This window comes from Phalacrocorax carbo, chromosome 2 (assembly GCF_963921805.1).
Source record: "Phalacrocorax carbo chromosome 2, bPhaCar2.1, whole genome shotgun sequence".
Lineage (NCBI taxonomy): Eukaryota > Metazoa > Chordata > Aves > Suliformes > Phalacrocoracidae > Phalacrocorax > Phalacrocorax carbo.
Window position 1 is genome coordinate 52,870,260 of NC_087514.1, and position 18,601 is coordinate 52,888,860.

At 35.8% G+C, this 18,601-nt stretch overlaps 1 protein-coding gene across 2 annotated transcripts in view; it reads left to right on the forward strand.

Moving 5' to 3' along the window:
* The window catches only part of ROCK1 (Rho associated coiled-coil containing protein kinase 1), an 89,337-nt gene that overhangs the window by 53,597 nt on the left and 17,139 nt on the right, over nucleotides 1–18,601 (forward strand). For both annotated transcript variants that reach the window (XM_064442907.1, XM_064442908.1), the window contains 11 exons: nucleotides 1,784–1,890; nucleotides 3,033–3,183; nucleotides 4,091–4,251; nucleotides 5,110–5,294; nucleotides 5,980–6,049; nucleotides 7,460–7,554; nucleotides 9,331–9,496; nucleotides 11,168–11,261; nucleotides 12,761–12,849; nucleotides 13,193–13,381; nucleotides 13,904–14,069. In XM_064442907.1, coding sequence (XP_064298977.1) covers nucleotides 1,784–1,890; nucleotides 3,033–3,183; nucleotides 4,091–4,251; nucleotides 5,110–5,294; nucleotides 5,980–6,049; nucleotides 7,460–7,554; nucleotides 9,331–9,496; nucleotides 11,168–11,261; nucleotides 12,761–12,849; nucleotides 13,193–13,381; nucleotides 13,904–14,069 — 1,473 coding nt within the window. The remainder of the gene's footprint in view (nucleotides 1–1,783; nucleotides 1,891–3,032; nucleotides 3,184–4,090; nucleotides 4,252–5,109; nucleotides 5,295–5,979; nucleotides 6,050–7,459; nucleotides 7,555–9,330; nucleotides 9,497–11,167; nucleotides 11,262–12,760; nucleotides 12,850–13,192; nucleotides 13,382–13,903; nucleotides 14,070–18,601) is intronic.

Below are 18,601 nucleotides of genomic sequence, written 5' to 3' on the forward strand. Positions count from 1 at the left end.
TTTATAAGCAAGATTAAAAGCATAGTAAGGGGTGTAGAGGAATCTCTTTTTTTCAGGATGCTTGGAACTTTTTACCATTTGTACTTCTGATGCTTCATACTAGAAACTATTCAGATACATTACTTCATGACTGTACCTATGTTAATGGATCCTGCCTCTTAACTTGTCATTTTAAACCATCTGTCTGCAGTATTGAAAATAATCTTCCATGAGGCACAATCTTTTGTTGAGGAGTTTTGGTTTTGTTTTATTAAGGTAAACTTTGCAGCACAAAGGAAGATATATCAAGAATCAAGTTGCTTATTTACTGTGTTTCAAGTGTAGTAAATAAATTTCAGTTGAACAATTGTAGAGTTCCTCTGAAAATACTGAGTGTAGTTTGATCCAGCCTGTTGTTAATTGCAAGCAAGAGGTACCAATGGCACAAGAAGACTATTCTGTGCACGTCAGTGGTTTTGACCACATCCAGCTCAGCAGCCTACAGGAAAAGGATCTTTTTCTGAAGGGTGTAGGGTTAAGGTGTTTTGCTGGTATATACCCAAAAGCCTTTTTGTAATTCAAATACTCATACAGCTGTTTTTAAAAGCACATTTAAAATTAATGAGAAAATTATAACATTTAGGAAGACTTTCTCTTCTTCCATCTCATAGTTTCTTACATATTGCCAAGATGCCTCTTTATACTTAAAAATCAAGTGGACTGTAGTGTAGACAGTTGTATTTGAATTGATAGGTATATTTTTGTATACTATATTTAAGATATTAAGTGTAATATAGAGTAATCAAAAATATTTTAATATATTTATTTTAAAGGACCTAATGCAAATTATTCAGTCTAGAAATATGTACTACTGCATCAGCTTATATATACACACACAGTCCTGCTTTGGTATGTGCACGTATATACACACATGTGCACAAACACTACTACTACTATGGCTTTGGGGGAGACCTTATTGCGGTTTTTCAATACTTAAAGGGAGCTTATAACAAAGACAGGGAGAGACTCTAACAGGGAGTGTAGACAAGACAAGGGGCAATGGTTTTAAACTGAGAGTAAATTTCTATTTAGATATAAGGAAGACATTTTTTACTATGAGGATGGTCAGCCGCTTGAAGAGGTCACCCAGAGAAGTTGTAGTTGCCCAGTCCCTGGGAGTGTTCAGAGGCAGGTTGGGCAGGGCTTTGAGCAACCTGATCTAGTGGAAGATGTCCCTCCCCATGGCAGGGGGGTTGGACTAGGTGGTCTTCAAAGGTCCCTTCCAACCCAAACCTTTCTGTGATTCTTAGTATTTGGCATGAACTTCTGATGCCACGCAGGGTCTTGTGGTAGATGCTGTGGGGAACAGGCAGTAGTTCCCCTAACCATGGCAGAGCGCTTGCGTCGCAGTTAGGTGAATGCGTATTGTATTAGACCCTATAGATTCATTTAAGACTGACTTTCTGTGTAATGTGCCTTATGTACATACTAGTGGAGTTAACATGTGCTTGTTGCATAGCACAGCAGAACCTGGATTAATGAAAGAAGTTTTGCATATTAGATATTGGGGGTGATTGAAGGCAGGGACCAAGTTTTGCGTGTGATTGCTTTTGTGAATTGTTACTAATGTCATGCAGAAGGAGTGGCCAAGAAGATCAGTTTCCTTTACAAAGTACAGCCTTTGTGTATCTGAAAAATTTGAAGATGTAAATATTTTAGGGGCCCAGAAATCAATAAAGGTTGAAAAGCTAATTGATCTAAGTCAAGTAATTAACATTGAATGATTTTTCATTTCTTATGGCAGTCCGGATTACAACTTTACAAGAAGAAGTAAAAAACATTAAAAACAATCTCGAAAGAGTGGAAGCAGAAAGAAAACAAGCACAGGATATGCTTAATCATTCAGAAAAGGTATGTTATAATGATGTTGAGGCTAATGTTGTCAGCTTTTGCCTATATTTTCAAATAATATTTATTGATGTTGCTAAGTCCTGTGTTCTTGCTCTAGTTTTGTGTTAAAATCATGAACTATATAGTGCTAATTTACAATCTCATTAGGATGGTAAGTCTCACAAGCCCTCAGGTAGTTCTTACTTGTAGCTTTGAGTGTAAAATTCATGTTTGTCATTCACTATCATTGATTCAACGATCCAACCCTTCTGCCAGTAACATGTAGTTTTTGTTCTGCCTGCCTAACTATCACTGCCGAGAGTTGCCTCCTGAAAAATCTATGAATTGAACCTTTTAAAATCCTGAAATTTAAATTTCTGCTTTTTGTGGATTTTAGTATGGCTGGATCAGTGTCTGACCTTTTGATCAGCTTTGGAGCTGCACCATTTCTATTTTTTTCCTTCCTTCCGTCTTTCCTTCCTTCCTAAAGAATGGTAGCAGCATGTCCCCCTAACATCTCTGATCTCTGCCCAAGACGGAGAAACAACTAAAGGAGAGTAAAAGGAAATCCTGCACCTTGTTTCCAGATTGGCTACATAGTTAGCTCTGTGTTTTGAGGACAGGTAGGGACTTGCTGTGCTGTGTGGTCTATCTGAATAAACCACAGAGGTATGACTAACTGAGGGAGGGTGCAAGCAGTTACCATTCTCGCTTGCTGTTATGTGAAGCAGTGATCCAAAGGCAAGCCCCTGTCTCTCAAAGCTCATCTCCAGTGCTTGTTTCATGAGTTACTGTTAATGGCTGGCAATCCCAACAATGCAGTAACATAATTGCATCCAGGTAACAATAATTCACATTCCTCTGTGCTCTGGTGTTATTGGTGGCTTAGCTGTGTGTTTTCAATTTAGGTGACTACTAATTATTCAAACTTCTCAGTTTCCATTATCTTATGATAACGGACTACTGAAAAAAAGTTAACGAAGTTTTCTCCAGAGCACTGAGTAGTTTTTGTCTGTTACTGTTCTTTATTAAGCACGGAAAGTAACACTGATAACTTCTTCATAACAAAAAGTTAACACTAAAAAAGGGAAGAAAGGAAATGTGATTCCCCCAGATATTATAGAAATGTTACAGAAATCTGGTAACTTTTTTCTTATCTTTAGGAAAAGAATAATTTAGAGATAGATTTGAACTACAAACTCAAATCATTACAAGACCGGTTAGAACAGGAAGTAAATGAACACAAAGTGACTAAAGCTCGGTTAACTGACAAACATCAGTCAATAGAGGAGGCAAGATCAGTTGCAATGTGTGGTAAGTGTTTCTTGCAAGTTTCAGGTAAATACATAATAAAAGGTATTTTGATTACGATATCCTAAAACACATCATCTTACAATGTAGTACTCTTACAAAAGTATTTTAATCCCTGTTATAAAGAAAATGCATATGAAATCTTAAAACATAGGTAATGAAAACTACACGTTTTAAATTATTTTCTCTAATATGGTACTTGTACCATAAAAATTGCATTGCTTCTTAATGTTTTGAATATCTTACTGCATTTGCAATTCGAAGCTTTCCTTGGCTTCTAAAATGCTGTTGAATCTTAAAATTCTTGCTAATGCTACACAGAATTGAAAGAATGCATTATCAAGACAGATGTCTTGGAGCATTCATTCCTGTGTAACTGCATTAAAAATATCGGTGTTGTATTAGGCTTGTCTGAAGCGATGAAGTTTCCTTTATAGATACATATCCGTGAATCAAAGATGTGTCTTGATATCTTAATTGAATCCACCAGGTTTTCTTTGGGAAGGTCTGCATGTGTAGTTTGCAACTTCTAAGAAAGCTAACACAAATGCAGCACAAAGAAAGCATTTCTTTTCTACTATTCATTCATGGAAATGAAACTTTGCCTTTATTTCATAATGATTACTTCAAGAATCTGCATTTTTTTATTTCTTCCACTATTTATCTTTCAGTTGTCATGATAATAGTCTAGCGCTTTGAAAACAAATTGGAATTACATTTCTTTTTTAGTCTTTCTTGTGATAATGCCAGGAAGTTTTTACTCAGTAATCAGTTCATCTAACAGCAGAAGGGCTTAAATAGCTGAACAAAAGGGTCTGAAAAATATTGGGATATTTAACGTTGTGTTTACAAAAGCATTCGTGCAGATGCTACATATTCATTTTTGTTGTTTTTCCTTAATCTTGTTTAGAAATGGAAAAAAAAGTAAAGGAAGAAAGGGCAGCAAGAGAAAAGGCAGAAAATCGAATAGTTCAAGCTGAAAAACAGTGTTCCATGCTGGACTTTGACCTGAAGCAGTCTCAGCAGAAACTGGAACACCTTCTTGAGCAAAAGGAAAGACTGGAAGATGAAGTAAGAAAAATGTTCATCGCTAACAATTTTCTAGATAAATAAATTATAGTTGCATTGAGAAATAGAAAACTAAATTCACTTACACTGAGCTCCTTGTATAATACACCTCTCAATAGAACTGAAGGCAGTTGTTGGCCTAAATAGGTAATTTCTGCTTGTTTCTTAGCTCTTGGATACCTTACATATTTGAGCCCTTCATTTAATATAATGCAATTTTTTGTGTTTCTTTTTATAAAGGAAAAACTTGCCTCTGAATTTGACTGTGTAGTCTGGTTGGTTTGGATGGTTGGCAGTTCTGAGTTTGCATTATCCAGAAAAGCACATGTTCAAGGAAATGCAATTAGAATATTGAGTGTGAAAACTAGGTGCTTAAGAATAATAGTTTCATCCATACTTTTTCTTTACAGGACACTGGGAATGAAGGTTGTGACACCTTTCTTGGGGGTCACTACTTGTGTAAACTAGTTTTTATGTAGCTGATAGGCTGCAGTTTTTTCTAGGGTGAGAAGTTTTTAAGATCTGAATTCCGCAGAGAGGTTTGCAGGACCTTTCAGCAGACAATTTGTGTTTCTTCCATTGTTGCCTCTAAGATAAGATAAAACAGATTTGGGACATTGAAATAAGCTAAGTATGGGGAAGCTTTATCATCATGTGGCATCATATCAGTATGTTCTATAGGTGCAGCAGCTTTCTATAAGATCACTGCACTGAAGTGTTTGGAGATTTAGAAATATTTTTATGTATTGTACAATGTGGCATCTAGACAGTGGTATTTGGCAGAAAATGATCCGTATGTGAAATGGTTTCAACCACATGCAATTCAGCAAACGTTCCTAAATTGAAATATTTCTCATTTAGGTAAAGAATCTAACACTTCAGCTAGAACAAGAGACAAATAAGCGAATAATGGCACAGAATGAATTAAAGGCACAAGCTTTTGAAGCCGATAACTTGAAGGGTTCCGAGAAGCAGCTGAAACAGGAAATCAATACATTGTTGGAAGCAAAGAGATTACTGGAATTTGAGTTGGCTCAACTTGCTAAGTAAGTAAAAATCTGAAGTAAAATGGAAACAGTTGCTTAATTATACGTGTGCTGTTTTGCCTGTTCCTATTAGTGAAAACAGTTCTCTGGTGCCTAGACATTTTTTCTTAAACTAAAAATATTTTTAGCTGCGTGTTATGATTTCTGTATGTATCCTTCAGTATTGGAATATTTTTGTTATGAGCTATGATGCAGAACAGTTCTTGGCTCATCATTCTATGTCAAGGCATAGATACATGCCACTTGTATTTGTGTGACTTACGGACTGACTGTGGTACTACTTATTAAATCATATGGGACTTCTAGCTTTGCTACATGGGAGTGAACAGCTTCCCCCGCCCGCCTCCCTTTAACTACCTGATTCTTTTTCTTAACATTTCTTAAGCTGACTGAAGACATTCTTCATTAATTGGGCTCCTATCTATCTTACTAAAGCAGACTTAACATTTCTCCATTTAGAGTACTCTTTGTCTTCTTAATTACATTCTGAAATGATCATCAGGGTACAATAAGGAACATAATTAAATCAGAATCTTAGGATACAGCAAACTGTTGGTCTTTGTGAAATAATATGTGTGCAGATTAACATCTTTGTTAGGATGCTGTTCTGGCTAGAAATTGTCTGTCTTTATAATTTGTTAATAGCTGACTTCTTATACGGTTTCCATTTTTTATTCCTTCAAAGACAGTACAGAGGAAATGAAGGTCAGATGCGTGAGCTTCAGGATCAGCTTGAAGCTGAGCAGTATTTTTCGGTAAGACTTGCAAAGAATTGTGAGTGCTACATTTTGACATGAAATGATTGAACAGTAAATAGTTTGACATACTAAAACATTTTAAATATAAATAACAACCTGGCATAAATCAGCAATTCACAGCATCCTGCTTAAAACACAAACAACGAACAAAGACTATCTAACGTTCTGTAATTCTACCTAATATGTTGCTTTGTAGTTGTTTATAAAATCTTATGTATATTACATTGAGTGACTCTTACACAGATTATTCTTCAGAGTAGTTCCTATCTTGAGGTGGAAAAGAGATATTTTTCTGACGTATTTGCAGACTTCGTATAGAGTTCAAAATCTCCATGCTTACTGGAATACATTCCATGCTATTGATCTACCATAAGTGTATTTAGTAATCATAGGTTGAGTAGCATTCTGCACATATTCCTCATCCTTCTAAAAAAGATGCACCTGAGTCCCTGAAGAGCCTTATTTGATATTCCATGTAGCCAAAATGTGTACTTCATACATTTAGTTTGATCTGTTTCATTTCTGTGAGAAGAAGCAATAGCATCAGGTGCTCTGTAATGGCTGAACTAAAAATACATTGGTGGATATGGACATTTCACTTTGGGAAGTACTTTTTAAATTTGGTTCTTCCTTGAAGGGGCAATAAAAAATTTTGTGTTTACTAAACTGCATATGATTGTAATTTCATTGTGTGTTACAGATTTTTGTGCATTTCCCCATAACATACTGCTAATAAGATGATCCAAAGTATTGTGGTTCATTCTCAGTTTTTTTCTTTTTTCACTAGCATGTAGTTTAAATGAGACATTTGTAATTCAGTCTGAATATTTAGCAAAAGTACTTCATTGTAGAAGATCAAATTTTAACTTTCTGAATTACTGGTGGTGTTAATAATGATGTAGTAATTAAGAACAGAAGTCATTCACGTAAATCAGACCTGTGCTGAATCAGTTAAGACAAGGTGAGTCTGTACACAAAAAACTTAAGTCTAAGAGAAAAGATACATGGATACAAACAGAATACAACAGGTGGAAGCATAGGACAAGTATTAGCCTTGTTTGGTTAACCTTTTGAGACAGTGATGCTAAAGAGGAGGTAGTTTTGTCCTGTCTGCCTCCAAGAGACCTGCTCAGCTGTGTCCTAGTGCCTTCCTTTCCGTTTGTCAGTAGGTGTGTTTGTACAACTATGTAGGAAACCAGACTAGAAAACTGAAAACTAACCCAGTCACATCAGTTCACTACACAAGGGAAACTGGAAAGGGGCACCTCGGACAGGGAGGAAAGAGTAAATTACATTAAAGACAGTACAGGCGTGTGTTGGGGTTTGACAGATTCAGACCAACCAGTACCAAAACAATGAAGAATGGAATTTGAATAATGATTTTTTTTTTAATGCTTTCTTTTACAGACACTTTACAAAACTCAGGTTAAGGAACTGAAAGAGGAAATTGATGAAAAGAATAAAGAAACTCAAAGGAAAATACAGGAATTGCAAAATGAAAAGTATGCCCATTGTGTTTCTCAAATAGACATAAGTTTTTCTTATAATACTGTCTCATTCATGAAGATTTTGAATCTGATTTAAAATGTTTTAATTCCTTCAGAAAAAGACAGGTCTCAAAAGTGTTCCATAACACCTTGGAAGATGGCAAATACATAGGATATTACCTATGCTGACTCACAAAGCCAAATATGGTTATTCATATTTGCTTTGGACTCTATTTGTAATATGTGGAAGAAAAATGGTAGCTTCTGAGAATTTAGGAAGTTGCAGAATTATGAAAAAACATTACAATTTGTGATAATAATCTTGCTTGTGTAACAACTTTTTTATTTGATTATATTATCGTGATAATTATTTGTTATATTTCTATAGCCAGTATTTGAGAAAAAGATAGAAATAAAAATATTTTCATTAAGTTTAGCGTGCTTCTGATTACAGCAAAAACCAGTTAATCCAACAACCATTAATTGTGATGTACTATTTTCTAAGTTAGAAAATGAGGAAAGAAGTTTTTTAAACTTGTTTTTCCTATTTATTTATTTATTTAATGTATATTCTGAAGAAGGAGACTGTAGCATTACACATGAAGCAGAGTTTGTGTCTTCTAAAATCTGGGTCTCTTGTTCTACTTGAGCAGCAGCACTGCAACACAATCTAAAGGGAGGAGGGTTATGTACAGTGTTCACGATGCATTTCGGTGGGCTAAGAAAGGGAGGAAAAAAAGATGTTGGCTAATAAATATGATGTAGGAGGAAAATACCTGTTTATGCAAAGTTGTTCATGAGTAGTATCCAACTTAAAAATAAAAAAAGGGAGGAGGGCGAGGGGAAGGAATAATAGACTTTCTGTAGTCCTCTTCTGGGTTTTTTTCTTTCCTCTTTTCTTGCCTATTTTTATAGATTCCTTGTATTCTATTCCCTCTCTGTTCTCCACAGTCGTGTGTTCATCCTAAACATTTTTCACCTGAACACAATTTTGGGAATTGTGACAAACTTAAGTATACTTCAACAGTTACTTTTTTTTACAGTAGAGGCCTGTATCTACTACAGATGTATCAATTCAGTGGATGCCATAGCATTACATATTTCACTGCATAAATCTCTCTTTATTTTGCAGTGCAGGAAGGGCATCTGCAATGAGCCCATACTGCAGTAATGTATTGCCACCTCTACCTCAGCATGCTGTGGGCTGTGTCACAGGTTGCTGGGTACATCTGACTCACGGGTGCTAGACTGGCCACTGTGTTTTATGCATGTTTCTTTGCAGGCAAATATATAGGAGCTCTACCTGTACTCCAAGCAAGAGCAAGAAAGTTTGGCTTGTATGCTGAACTGATTAGAAGTTGTGTATATGTTAATGAGATACTGCACCTAAGTTACTGCCCCCTGCCTCTCAAGCTGTAGGTAGAATTTGCCAGCCTTTCTGCAAAAGGTTGCATAGGCATAGAACGACTGCATATCTTCAGAAACTTTATGTAATACATGCAATTCAATTTTATTTTTTATATCTGAAAGGCAGGAGAATTTGACACCTGGATCCTAAGGGTTGGTGATGGGTGATTGATGTTTTAACTGAATTACAGTAAGCTTGCTGCTGTAGCTTGTGTGGACCATCAAAAGATATAAGTGTACAGAGTGTGGTTTTGTAAATCTTGTTTTCCATAAGAAACTAAGATAATGGCAATTAGCTGAATGGTTTAACATGGCTTTGTTAGTCTTCCTGAAAATTTGGAATGTTTTGCATAGGGGAGCAAAATCTTAATGTCCTTTTTACAGAGAAACGCTCACTACCCAGTTGGATTTAGCTGAAACCAAAGCTGAGTCGGAACGGTTGGCACGAGCAATCCTTGAAGAACAGTATTTTGAACTAAGTCAGGAAAGCAAAAAAGCAGCATCAAGACACAGGCAAGAAATGACTGATAAGGACAGCATCATAAGAAGGGTAAATATTATTCCACTGTAATTAATACCTATCTATATCCTCCAGCTGGAAACAAATTTATCTTTTTATTTTAATTTATAAAGTCTTGTTGTGGTCATAACTGGTAGTTATTGAAGTATCTGAGTCTTGGACTCAGTTGGAACCTTAAATATTTAATTCCCATCACATGAACTCCCAAAGAAATGTAACTCAATGAATCTGAGGCAAAGCCAGATTGAAAATCCAGCAAATGTCTGTAATTCAGTTATTAAGCCTTTTGTGATTACTACTTCTCATTGCCCAATGTATTTTTAAAATCTTGTAAATTTGTGGAGGTGTGTATTAGAGAATCGTATTGCAAAATTACTTAGTCTTTAAACAACAACAACAAAAAGGTGGAGTTTTGAGTTTCTTCCCGCTGCTCAACTATTTGGAAAAAACAAAACAAAACCAAAAACCACAAAACCCCCACCCATCCAAACCCCAAACTGTAATTTTTTAAGATACTTTATAGCATAGTTCTTGAGTATTAGTATCAGGTTGATAAATCTCTTAACTGAGGAGTTTCAAATAGCAAGCTGTATATAGTGTAGTTATTTTATCATCATTGTGTTTTCCCATTTATTGTCAGCTATGCAGATTTTCTTAAGAATCCTGGAGGTGTAAAACTTCAGGAAAACTAGGCATAACTGAACTTGGACTTGAATTGAACTCAAAGCTTGTTGTTAGTGCTACCATGGATATTACACCTCTGTGTAAAGATAGTGGAAGTAGTGCTTGTTACACATTTTCTTTTATAAGCTTGAAATCTCGAGAATGTCACCATTTCTGAAACATTTAGAAGACTGTCTCTCTATGGCATCCAAGGAATACCTTCTTGCCAATATGTATGTTGGTTTCGAATATTCTGGTAATTTTTTCAGAGACCTCGATACACAATCATTTCTGTAGGCTTCAAACAAAACCTTTTTTTCAGGAATGCAATTATGGCTGTTTTTAGTATGTATTTGTTAAGTGGTTAACAAAGTGATCCTGACTGTGTCTTCTGGCATACATATTCAAAGTATAATGGTGTGGTTTTGGTTTGGGTTTTTTTTTTTTGGCAAGCCTATGTACATATTTACCTATGCATGCTTTGACTTAGACCAAATGTAGTTTCATTTTTATGCTGATTTATGCCTGTTTTTCATGATATATGACAATTATTTAGCAGCAGGTGTCATGAATCTGCTCTAGCCTTGGATGCTGGGTTTGTATCATCTGTCAGCTGCATTTTTATCTGCATTCAGGGGATCAGGCCTTTAGGTGCTACTTCTTCTGAAGTACCACAAATTAATTGAAAATTGCCACATTCAATAATTGACAACCTAATTTTGCTTAAGTTGAGTTTTTAATTATATACTACTGTGCTATCAGTTCTGCAAAGATTATTTAGAAAGGAAAAAAAAGATTTATTTCTGGGACAGGTGTATTTTGAGCCTCCTGGTAAATCAAGAGAGCTTGGAAGAAAAGTACCTTTTTTTAAAAAAAATCAGGCTTGAAAGGTAAGCACATATTTTTGTGTATAGTCGGAGAAAGGTGTTCCAAGTAAATGGCTTTTATAGATTATGGTGTATTTAAAATAATAGTATTATAAATAATTTTAGAATTATGGCAAGTTCATTATTTTAAAATATGTTTGTTTTCATTTAGCTGGAAGAAACTAATAACACGTTAACCAAAGATGTTGATTTAATAACGAAGGAAAATTCAGAGATCAATGAAAAAATTAAGAAACAGGAGGAAGGTATGTCATGTTTGCAGTTTTAATTCATCTGTTATGAAGCAGAATTGAATTTGAAGTGTATGTGGAAAAATGGGAAATGGGAGAAGACATTGCTGTTTATCTTCCCTACTATTTTGGGTTGATGAAAAATACTATAAGCCATTGTTTTCACCTTGGAAATATATGTTCCATGTAAATTGCCACTCTTTCTACTGTATCGCTTCCATTAGCTTCCATTTTCATGCACTGCCTGTGTTGTTGAAAAAGATTAAAACCTCAGCTGTAGCAGGTAGGAAAAAGTGAGTATCTGCTCACAGTCCCTCCTCACTTTTTAAAACAAATTAGCAATAAGTCCCTGCAGCTGTAGTCAGAAATGCCTGTCCAGTACAGCTCATCGAAATATGCCTCTCTAACCCTCTTCTGCCAGCCATGCGCTTGTGTGCATGAAGGTTATTAAGGAAAAGTATTTTACTTATTTCATATTGTACACAATATATTTATTAAAGGTTTTGTTTCCATCTCCAGTGTTTACAGTAAAGCAGTATCACTATTTCAACTTCCTTAAGATCTCACTTAGATTCAGAATCCAAGTTGTGATCTCATGTGTATCAGTGGATTGCCATTCTATTTACATGCATTCTGACTATAGAGGAAGTTACTTCCTTATTCAGTGTACTCCCATGGTTTCACATTTGAGCAAGGATTATAAAATCGGAATGCATGCTTTAATATCTCTTGACTGTGAGAGTAAAAGCCTTATCGGTATGTGTTGCCAGTGCTGTTGCAAACACTGCGTAGGCAGGAAGGCATACAAAAATATTTTCCCTTAGTTCTGCATTTCCGTAGTAGCCGGGATTGGGTGAGCAAGCAGTTTTCAGTATTTTTTAGTTTATGGAGTTTGTTACTTTCAAGTACTTGAAAATCGTTCTTGACTGTAGCTTTGGTGGAGAAATCCTTATTAGTGAAATGCATACTTCTAGCAACTTTGGGAACAAATCAGCAGACTGGAGGTGTGATAGTAAGACTGGTAGAATTGAGTAACCGGTGTGTGAAAGAGGTGGGGAGAACATAACAGTCATTCCATGTTTTTTTGCATTTTTCCCTAAGTTGTCTTTATGCCTTATTTGAGAATCTGTACTGAATGTGAGTCCAGTCATATCAGGCTTATTCTGTGCGGGTACTGACTTAATTTTTGGTACTGCAGAAACATTTTTGGTATATGCAAACACAGAGGAAGTGGGGCAACAAACTTAGTCATCACAAGGAAACAAAAATACATACGTTGGATTTAGTATTTCATCTTGGTGCCCTTCTGATAGATCCTCCTGGTAATTTTCTGTCAGTACAGTAGCATTAAACCGGTGACCTTTATTGTTGCAAACTGTATTTTGCACATTAACTGACACAACAGGAAGATGGAGGAGAAATGGAGGAAAAACAGTTATGCAATTGAAGTGATTAAACTTAAAAATATGTACTTTTTTCCTGAAATATCTCAAAGATGAATATTTTTTTAACAGAATACAAAATGAAAATAGAGGAAGAAGTCAATAATATTAGAATGCATTACGAGAAGAGCATTAGCACTGAAAGAACTCTGAAGACACAGGTATAACTTTCAATGCAATTTAATAACAATTACTTTGCATGTCAGATATATTTTCAGTTTATTGGTTTTTGTGCAACTAACTCCTAGCTCCTTTGAGATTAAGTTTATATTAACCATGATGTATAGTATGTATTGTTGATATTTACAGTTGAAAGAGTAAGTTTTGATATTGTGTACTTTTTAGTATTACTTCTATTGTGAGTAGGGGCTGTTTATGTCAGGGAAGTTTTTGGTTTGGTTGGGTTTTTTTGTCAAATCCTATAACTAGAGGAACTTAGAAGTTTTGTATGAAACATGCTTACATATATAATTTTTTCTTACTGGTTTTCCTTTTTCTTAACAGGCAGTCAACAAACTGGCTGAGATAATGAATCGAAAAGATTTTAAAATAGACAGAAAGAAAGCTAACATGCAAGATTTGAGGAAGAAAGAGAAGGAAAACAGAAAGCTCCAACTAGAACTTAATCAAGAAAAAGAGAAATTCAATCAGATGGTAGTGAAATACCAAAAGGAGCTCAATGAAATGCAAGCGGTAAAATAACCTTTTTGTCACATTGTGGATTTCTCTCTGCAGGAAAATAGTGTAGCTCCTAGTCTGCTTGAAAAAAAAATAAGTTCTGTTTCAGATGTTCTAGGCCACAGAATGTTAGTGAGGCAGAGAACTCGACAAGTATGCAGCTGTGCTTGTTTTCATTCATTTCCCCTTTCTAAATTCTTAACTGTGGAAGGTATTGATGTATTATGCAGACTGAAAAACTGAATACTGTATAGCACACTATTCATGTAGGTTTTTTTCACTGGTAGGTGGTCTCCTTTTCAAAACAAATGGTAATTTATTAGATTAATCAGTGTTTTGTACTTGAATGTCTTGCTGGATCTTTGATATTTAACTTCTTGCCAAGGCGGAACAAACACTTCTACTATAATAATTCATGCTAATGCTATCAAAAGTATCTAGAAATATTAAAATAAATAGTAATGCGTTTTGTTTTCAGAATACTTTGCTGCCATATTTTTGGCATCCCACTAACTATGTGTGTGTATATAAATATAGCAACTAGCAGAAGAATCTATGAACAAGAATGAGCTCCAGATGCAGTTGGATAGTAAAGAGAGTGACATAGAACAACTACGAAGGAAAATTTTGGACCTCCAGCAAGGAATGGATTCTACCAGTGTTGCTAGTCTCCAGCCAGATGAAACAGATGGAAATCTTTCAGGTAAGAGAAAAGCATATTTGAACTACTTGATTTTGTGCATACACCGGGTTTTGGAAGATATTGTTTCAAACAAGTAACTACCTTTGAAAATCTTCTGGCTGTCTCTTTCTATACCACATCTCCACTTCCTTTCCCCCCCCCCCCCCCCCTTCTTTTTTTTTCTCTCTCTTTTTTTTATTTTTTTTAATTTCATAGCTTAGCTGCTTATATTTAAGTCTTAATTTCTTCTCATATCACTCCTCCCACTGTAAGGCTTGGCATTAGCATAATTTTTATCCACTTTTGTGGAAAGAGTATCTTACATCTGATGCTGTTTGAATATAGTGAATACAGTGTGTAGTGTCCAGTGAATAGAATACAGGACCAGCACTTCCACATCATGGTGATTTTATTTTGTATCCTGAATGCAAAATTACCTTGGTCTTCTCTGTTCTTTCTCACAGTCATGTAGCACCTCTGTGACAAGTGGCAATGATTGACGTCATGAAAAATAATTGTAGGAACTTCCACAATGCATTTATGGTTGTGTGGTACTCTGATTTAGCAAATTAAAAAAGAACGGATAGTACAGTGCAGTTAGCCATTTCCATGTAGTGTCAGCTCCAGGCACTATATTTTGAGACCCTTTGTTACACTGATTAGTGATTCCCTCCTCTCCAATGTTTGAAAAGTGTGATCAGTACTTTCATGTGATCCACTTATGTATCTCTAGATACAGGAAAAAAAACCCGTTTAGTGGTAATACACTGCGCTTAACAATTCCCATATCTTAGTGCTAGGTCTATTTTTTTTGTATACTTAAGTAATTTTTATAATTCATCATGAAAATCTTAATAAATGCTTGTCTTACATGCTTGTCTTACAGATTTACAGTCTGATTTTTATTGTAGAGAAATATAGTCAAACATACGAAAACAGAATACTATTTTGGGTATTTTAAGACCTCAGTGGGTGAATAATCAGATAAAAGTAAATAGAATAATTTTAGGTGTCTCTTTTCCTGTTAATGCACTTCATGCTGCTCAGATTGCCACATTCTAGAGTTTTTCTAGGGGGTCTTACAGTGATTGAAATTTCAGGTAGGTTACACAACTTAGTATATGTTTTTATGTAGTTATTCCTTTCTGTGTCTATTTTTGTGTCCTGTCTTCTCTCAGTATATTTTTAGAATTTAATTTTTAGTTAATATTTAAATTAATTCTGTTTTAGAATAGATTTTTATTCAGATAATGATAGTCTCATCTTCACAACTTCCATTCTGTCCAAGAAGTTTTTTGCACTCTGAAGGTTGATCTGTAAAACCCTCAGCCAGTTGCCATCCTGTGAAGTAAATGTCTATTTTCCTTCTTTCAAAAACATCTTCTTGGCCAAACTTCCATCAAAACTCAGTTTTGGGGATTGTTAGAGCTATTAGATTGGTGCAGGAACATTTTTTTTCGTAGCTGTCACCTCCTAGGAACTCCCTGTGGTATTTCTGAACTCTTGGTACTTCTCAGGAGTTTTCTCTTGGATAGTAATTCACAGTGTATTCCATTTAATTGGGGTGAAAAAGAAATCAGAGGGGGTTTACTTATTAAGGTGGGGTTTTTTTTCCCCTCAAATTACTATTTGTTTGATAGTGTCTCCGAAGTGAAGAACACTGAGGTTCGTCATTTTTTATTGAAAATTTCTGAACTCCTGTAAATTGAGAGCTTAAATTTTTCTGCAAGAAAACAGGCTTAGATGTATTCTACATAAAAGGGTAGTTTTGAACTTCCTCACTTTCCTTGTTAGCCATTTTCAGCATAGTAGCTGTTGTGTATTACACTGAAAACACCCAGTGCTTCCATCTGGGCATAGGCACCTTCCCTCTTTTCTTCCTAAGGGCATGAGTATGTCAGTACGACCCTGTTGTCTCTTAGATCTTGGAAAGACTGTAGGAGTAAGCTCTTTCTTTTTCTGCCTTATTAAGGTACGTTATTTTCAGTTTTACCTCTGGAGATACGTTTGGTCAGGCTTCTGGCTGTATGACCTGCCACTCCCATTTCGGGGCAGAAATTTTGGTGTGTGCAAGATCTTTCCAAGTCAGCTGTAACTTTTTCATTGTTAATTAGAACATCACAATTATTGGAAGTTCTTGTGGTCTTCCTCTTTTATACTCATGACCCCTCTAACTATTTCTTTTTTACTAGCCTTTCTTTCTTTTCTACTAGCCTTTCATTTCTCTTGTCTTCTTTTTTGCACTTTTCTCTACACATGCCTCTGATATTTTCTGCAGTTATGCTGCTGGTATTACTGTGTCATACAGGTGGGACCCCTAAGATATATTTTTATGACTTCTCTAGATTTAGATCATGTCCCTACATGCTGCTTTTTTTTTTTCTTCTTTTTGTGAGGCTCTGAGTTGATCGGGATCTGAATGAGAAGCAATTTAGGATAGGTAATAAAAGGAGATTAAGCGACATTAGTGTAGTCATATTTCACGTCTTTGTCAAAGAGCCAAATAGAGGGCAGCAGAGAGGCACACTAGCATTATAAGGAGGAAAAAAAAAAAAAAGCCAGTCTTCAAAATAGAAATACCCCATTCTGCAGAAAGAGGAAATTATCCAGCACATAGTTATTTTTCTGCAAACCAAATAATTAGTCCTCAAAACAGGCAGTGGGATACCATGGCAGTAGTTGTATGAAGTTGTTTGTCTTCAGCTGTGTGCTAAGTTCCCATCACTTCTGTAGCCCACCTTAGAACACCTTGAACAGCATCAGTTTAATAGGTGGGTCTGATTAATAGTCAACAGGATTCTCTAGCTGATGCATCTGTTCTTAGGGCAAAGACATTCCTTAAAAATATTTAAGGCAAATAAATGGTAGAATTACCAAGTTAGTTATTATAGTATGATTTATTCAGTTTCCTGTCACAGTAAAAACACCACCAGGGAAAAAATGAAAACACAAAATAATGTAAACATGTATAAAAAAATGATTCCATGGTCTCAATTCTGGTGATGGGCAGTCTCTGGTTGAATTGAGAAAAAACTTGGTATGGAATGGTGTGATAGTAGTGTTGGTGGAATTCTAGAGAGACCCCTAGATCTCAGGCAGTTTCCGCTGTCATCCTGCATGGCAGAGAGGTTCAGGCTATGTTGTAGTGTCTTGTCTAATTAGACAGCTTAGGTTACCAGCCACCGGAGAGACTACAGGAGAAGAATTAATGATTTACAGGAAGAGCATCTCGTAAAATTTTGGGGTCAGAAGGCTTTGCACTTTTCAAGTAAACTCAAGGCAATACTGAAATACTTAGAAAAATTTAAGGCAAAATTTTCTGTATTTGGAGGTAGATACAGAGAAGTCACATGGTAACACACTTTACAGCTGCATCTTACTTGGAGGTGGTTTCTGTCTGTCACTGAGCTAAATAATCCCTCAAGTTTTGGTAGCTCCCAGGGCAACTTACGCTGCTCTTAAGGTAGGGACTGGCTTGTTTAGACAATCCAGGCTATTCTCAGGCTTTTGCTTCACCAGATGGGAAAGATCATTACTTGGGGAGGTTTTCCTTGCATTCAGTTCTAGACATTTTTTGTAACTCTCCTGATTATTGATTCAGATAGCAGCTCATGGCTTAGTTGATGTCTCCAGCGTTAATAGAGTCCTTGCTGAAACATTTGCTTTTTAGTGATGCCTTTGGAATGCCTCTTCCTCCTGCCTGGACTTAGGAAGTCTTAATACTTACATGATTGTAAGCAGAATTCTTCTTTGTCAGGACAAAACATAATCAGGAAATTAAGGGGTTTTTTCCTAATTGTTATAGGGCACTTAACCTGTTGTGAATTAATTCTTTTCATCTGGTTGGCAAGATAATTTAAGCAGTTAAGCTGCGCTACAGGTTTAACTGCAGCACGTAATATTCTACAGCATATGTTATAAATCGTGTTTTACACAAAGATAGGATGGAATAATAAACGTGGACCATTTCAGCCAACTGTTTTTTTGAATATGGGACACAGGTACAACTTTCTGAAATACCTGCAAGTAGCTGTCACCTGAATAAACCTCAAAGCAAGATCCAGCCAGCAATCCTTGGTGAGATCCACGTGACATTTTAGTAAGGAAGAATCTGAGGGGTAGAAATTCTTGAACACTGGAAAGAGATGCTCTACTGCTCATGAAGGCACCTGTATTACTTAGCTCCCAAACAACAAGAAGTCTCATGAATCAGTCACAGTTGTCTTGTGTGATTTTATTGAAGACTTACTGGTAGAACTCACATTTATCATACTGAATCACAACAAATCCTGGCAGTATGAATACTAACCATGAAGGCGTTTGGAATGCAAATCCACATTTTAATATATATTCAGAGATAATTATAAGATTTGTAGCCTTCATGGAATTTTTTCTTCATATTCTATTCAGGTCCAGCCAGCCATCAGATATTTTTGAGGCCTATCTTGGATTTTCTGGATTGGAAATATGAAGTATCAATTCTAGGATTCTTTCCAAAATACAAGGCAGTTGTGAGGCAATAGTTCTGAGCCTATTTTTAAAGACAGGAATGG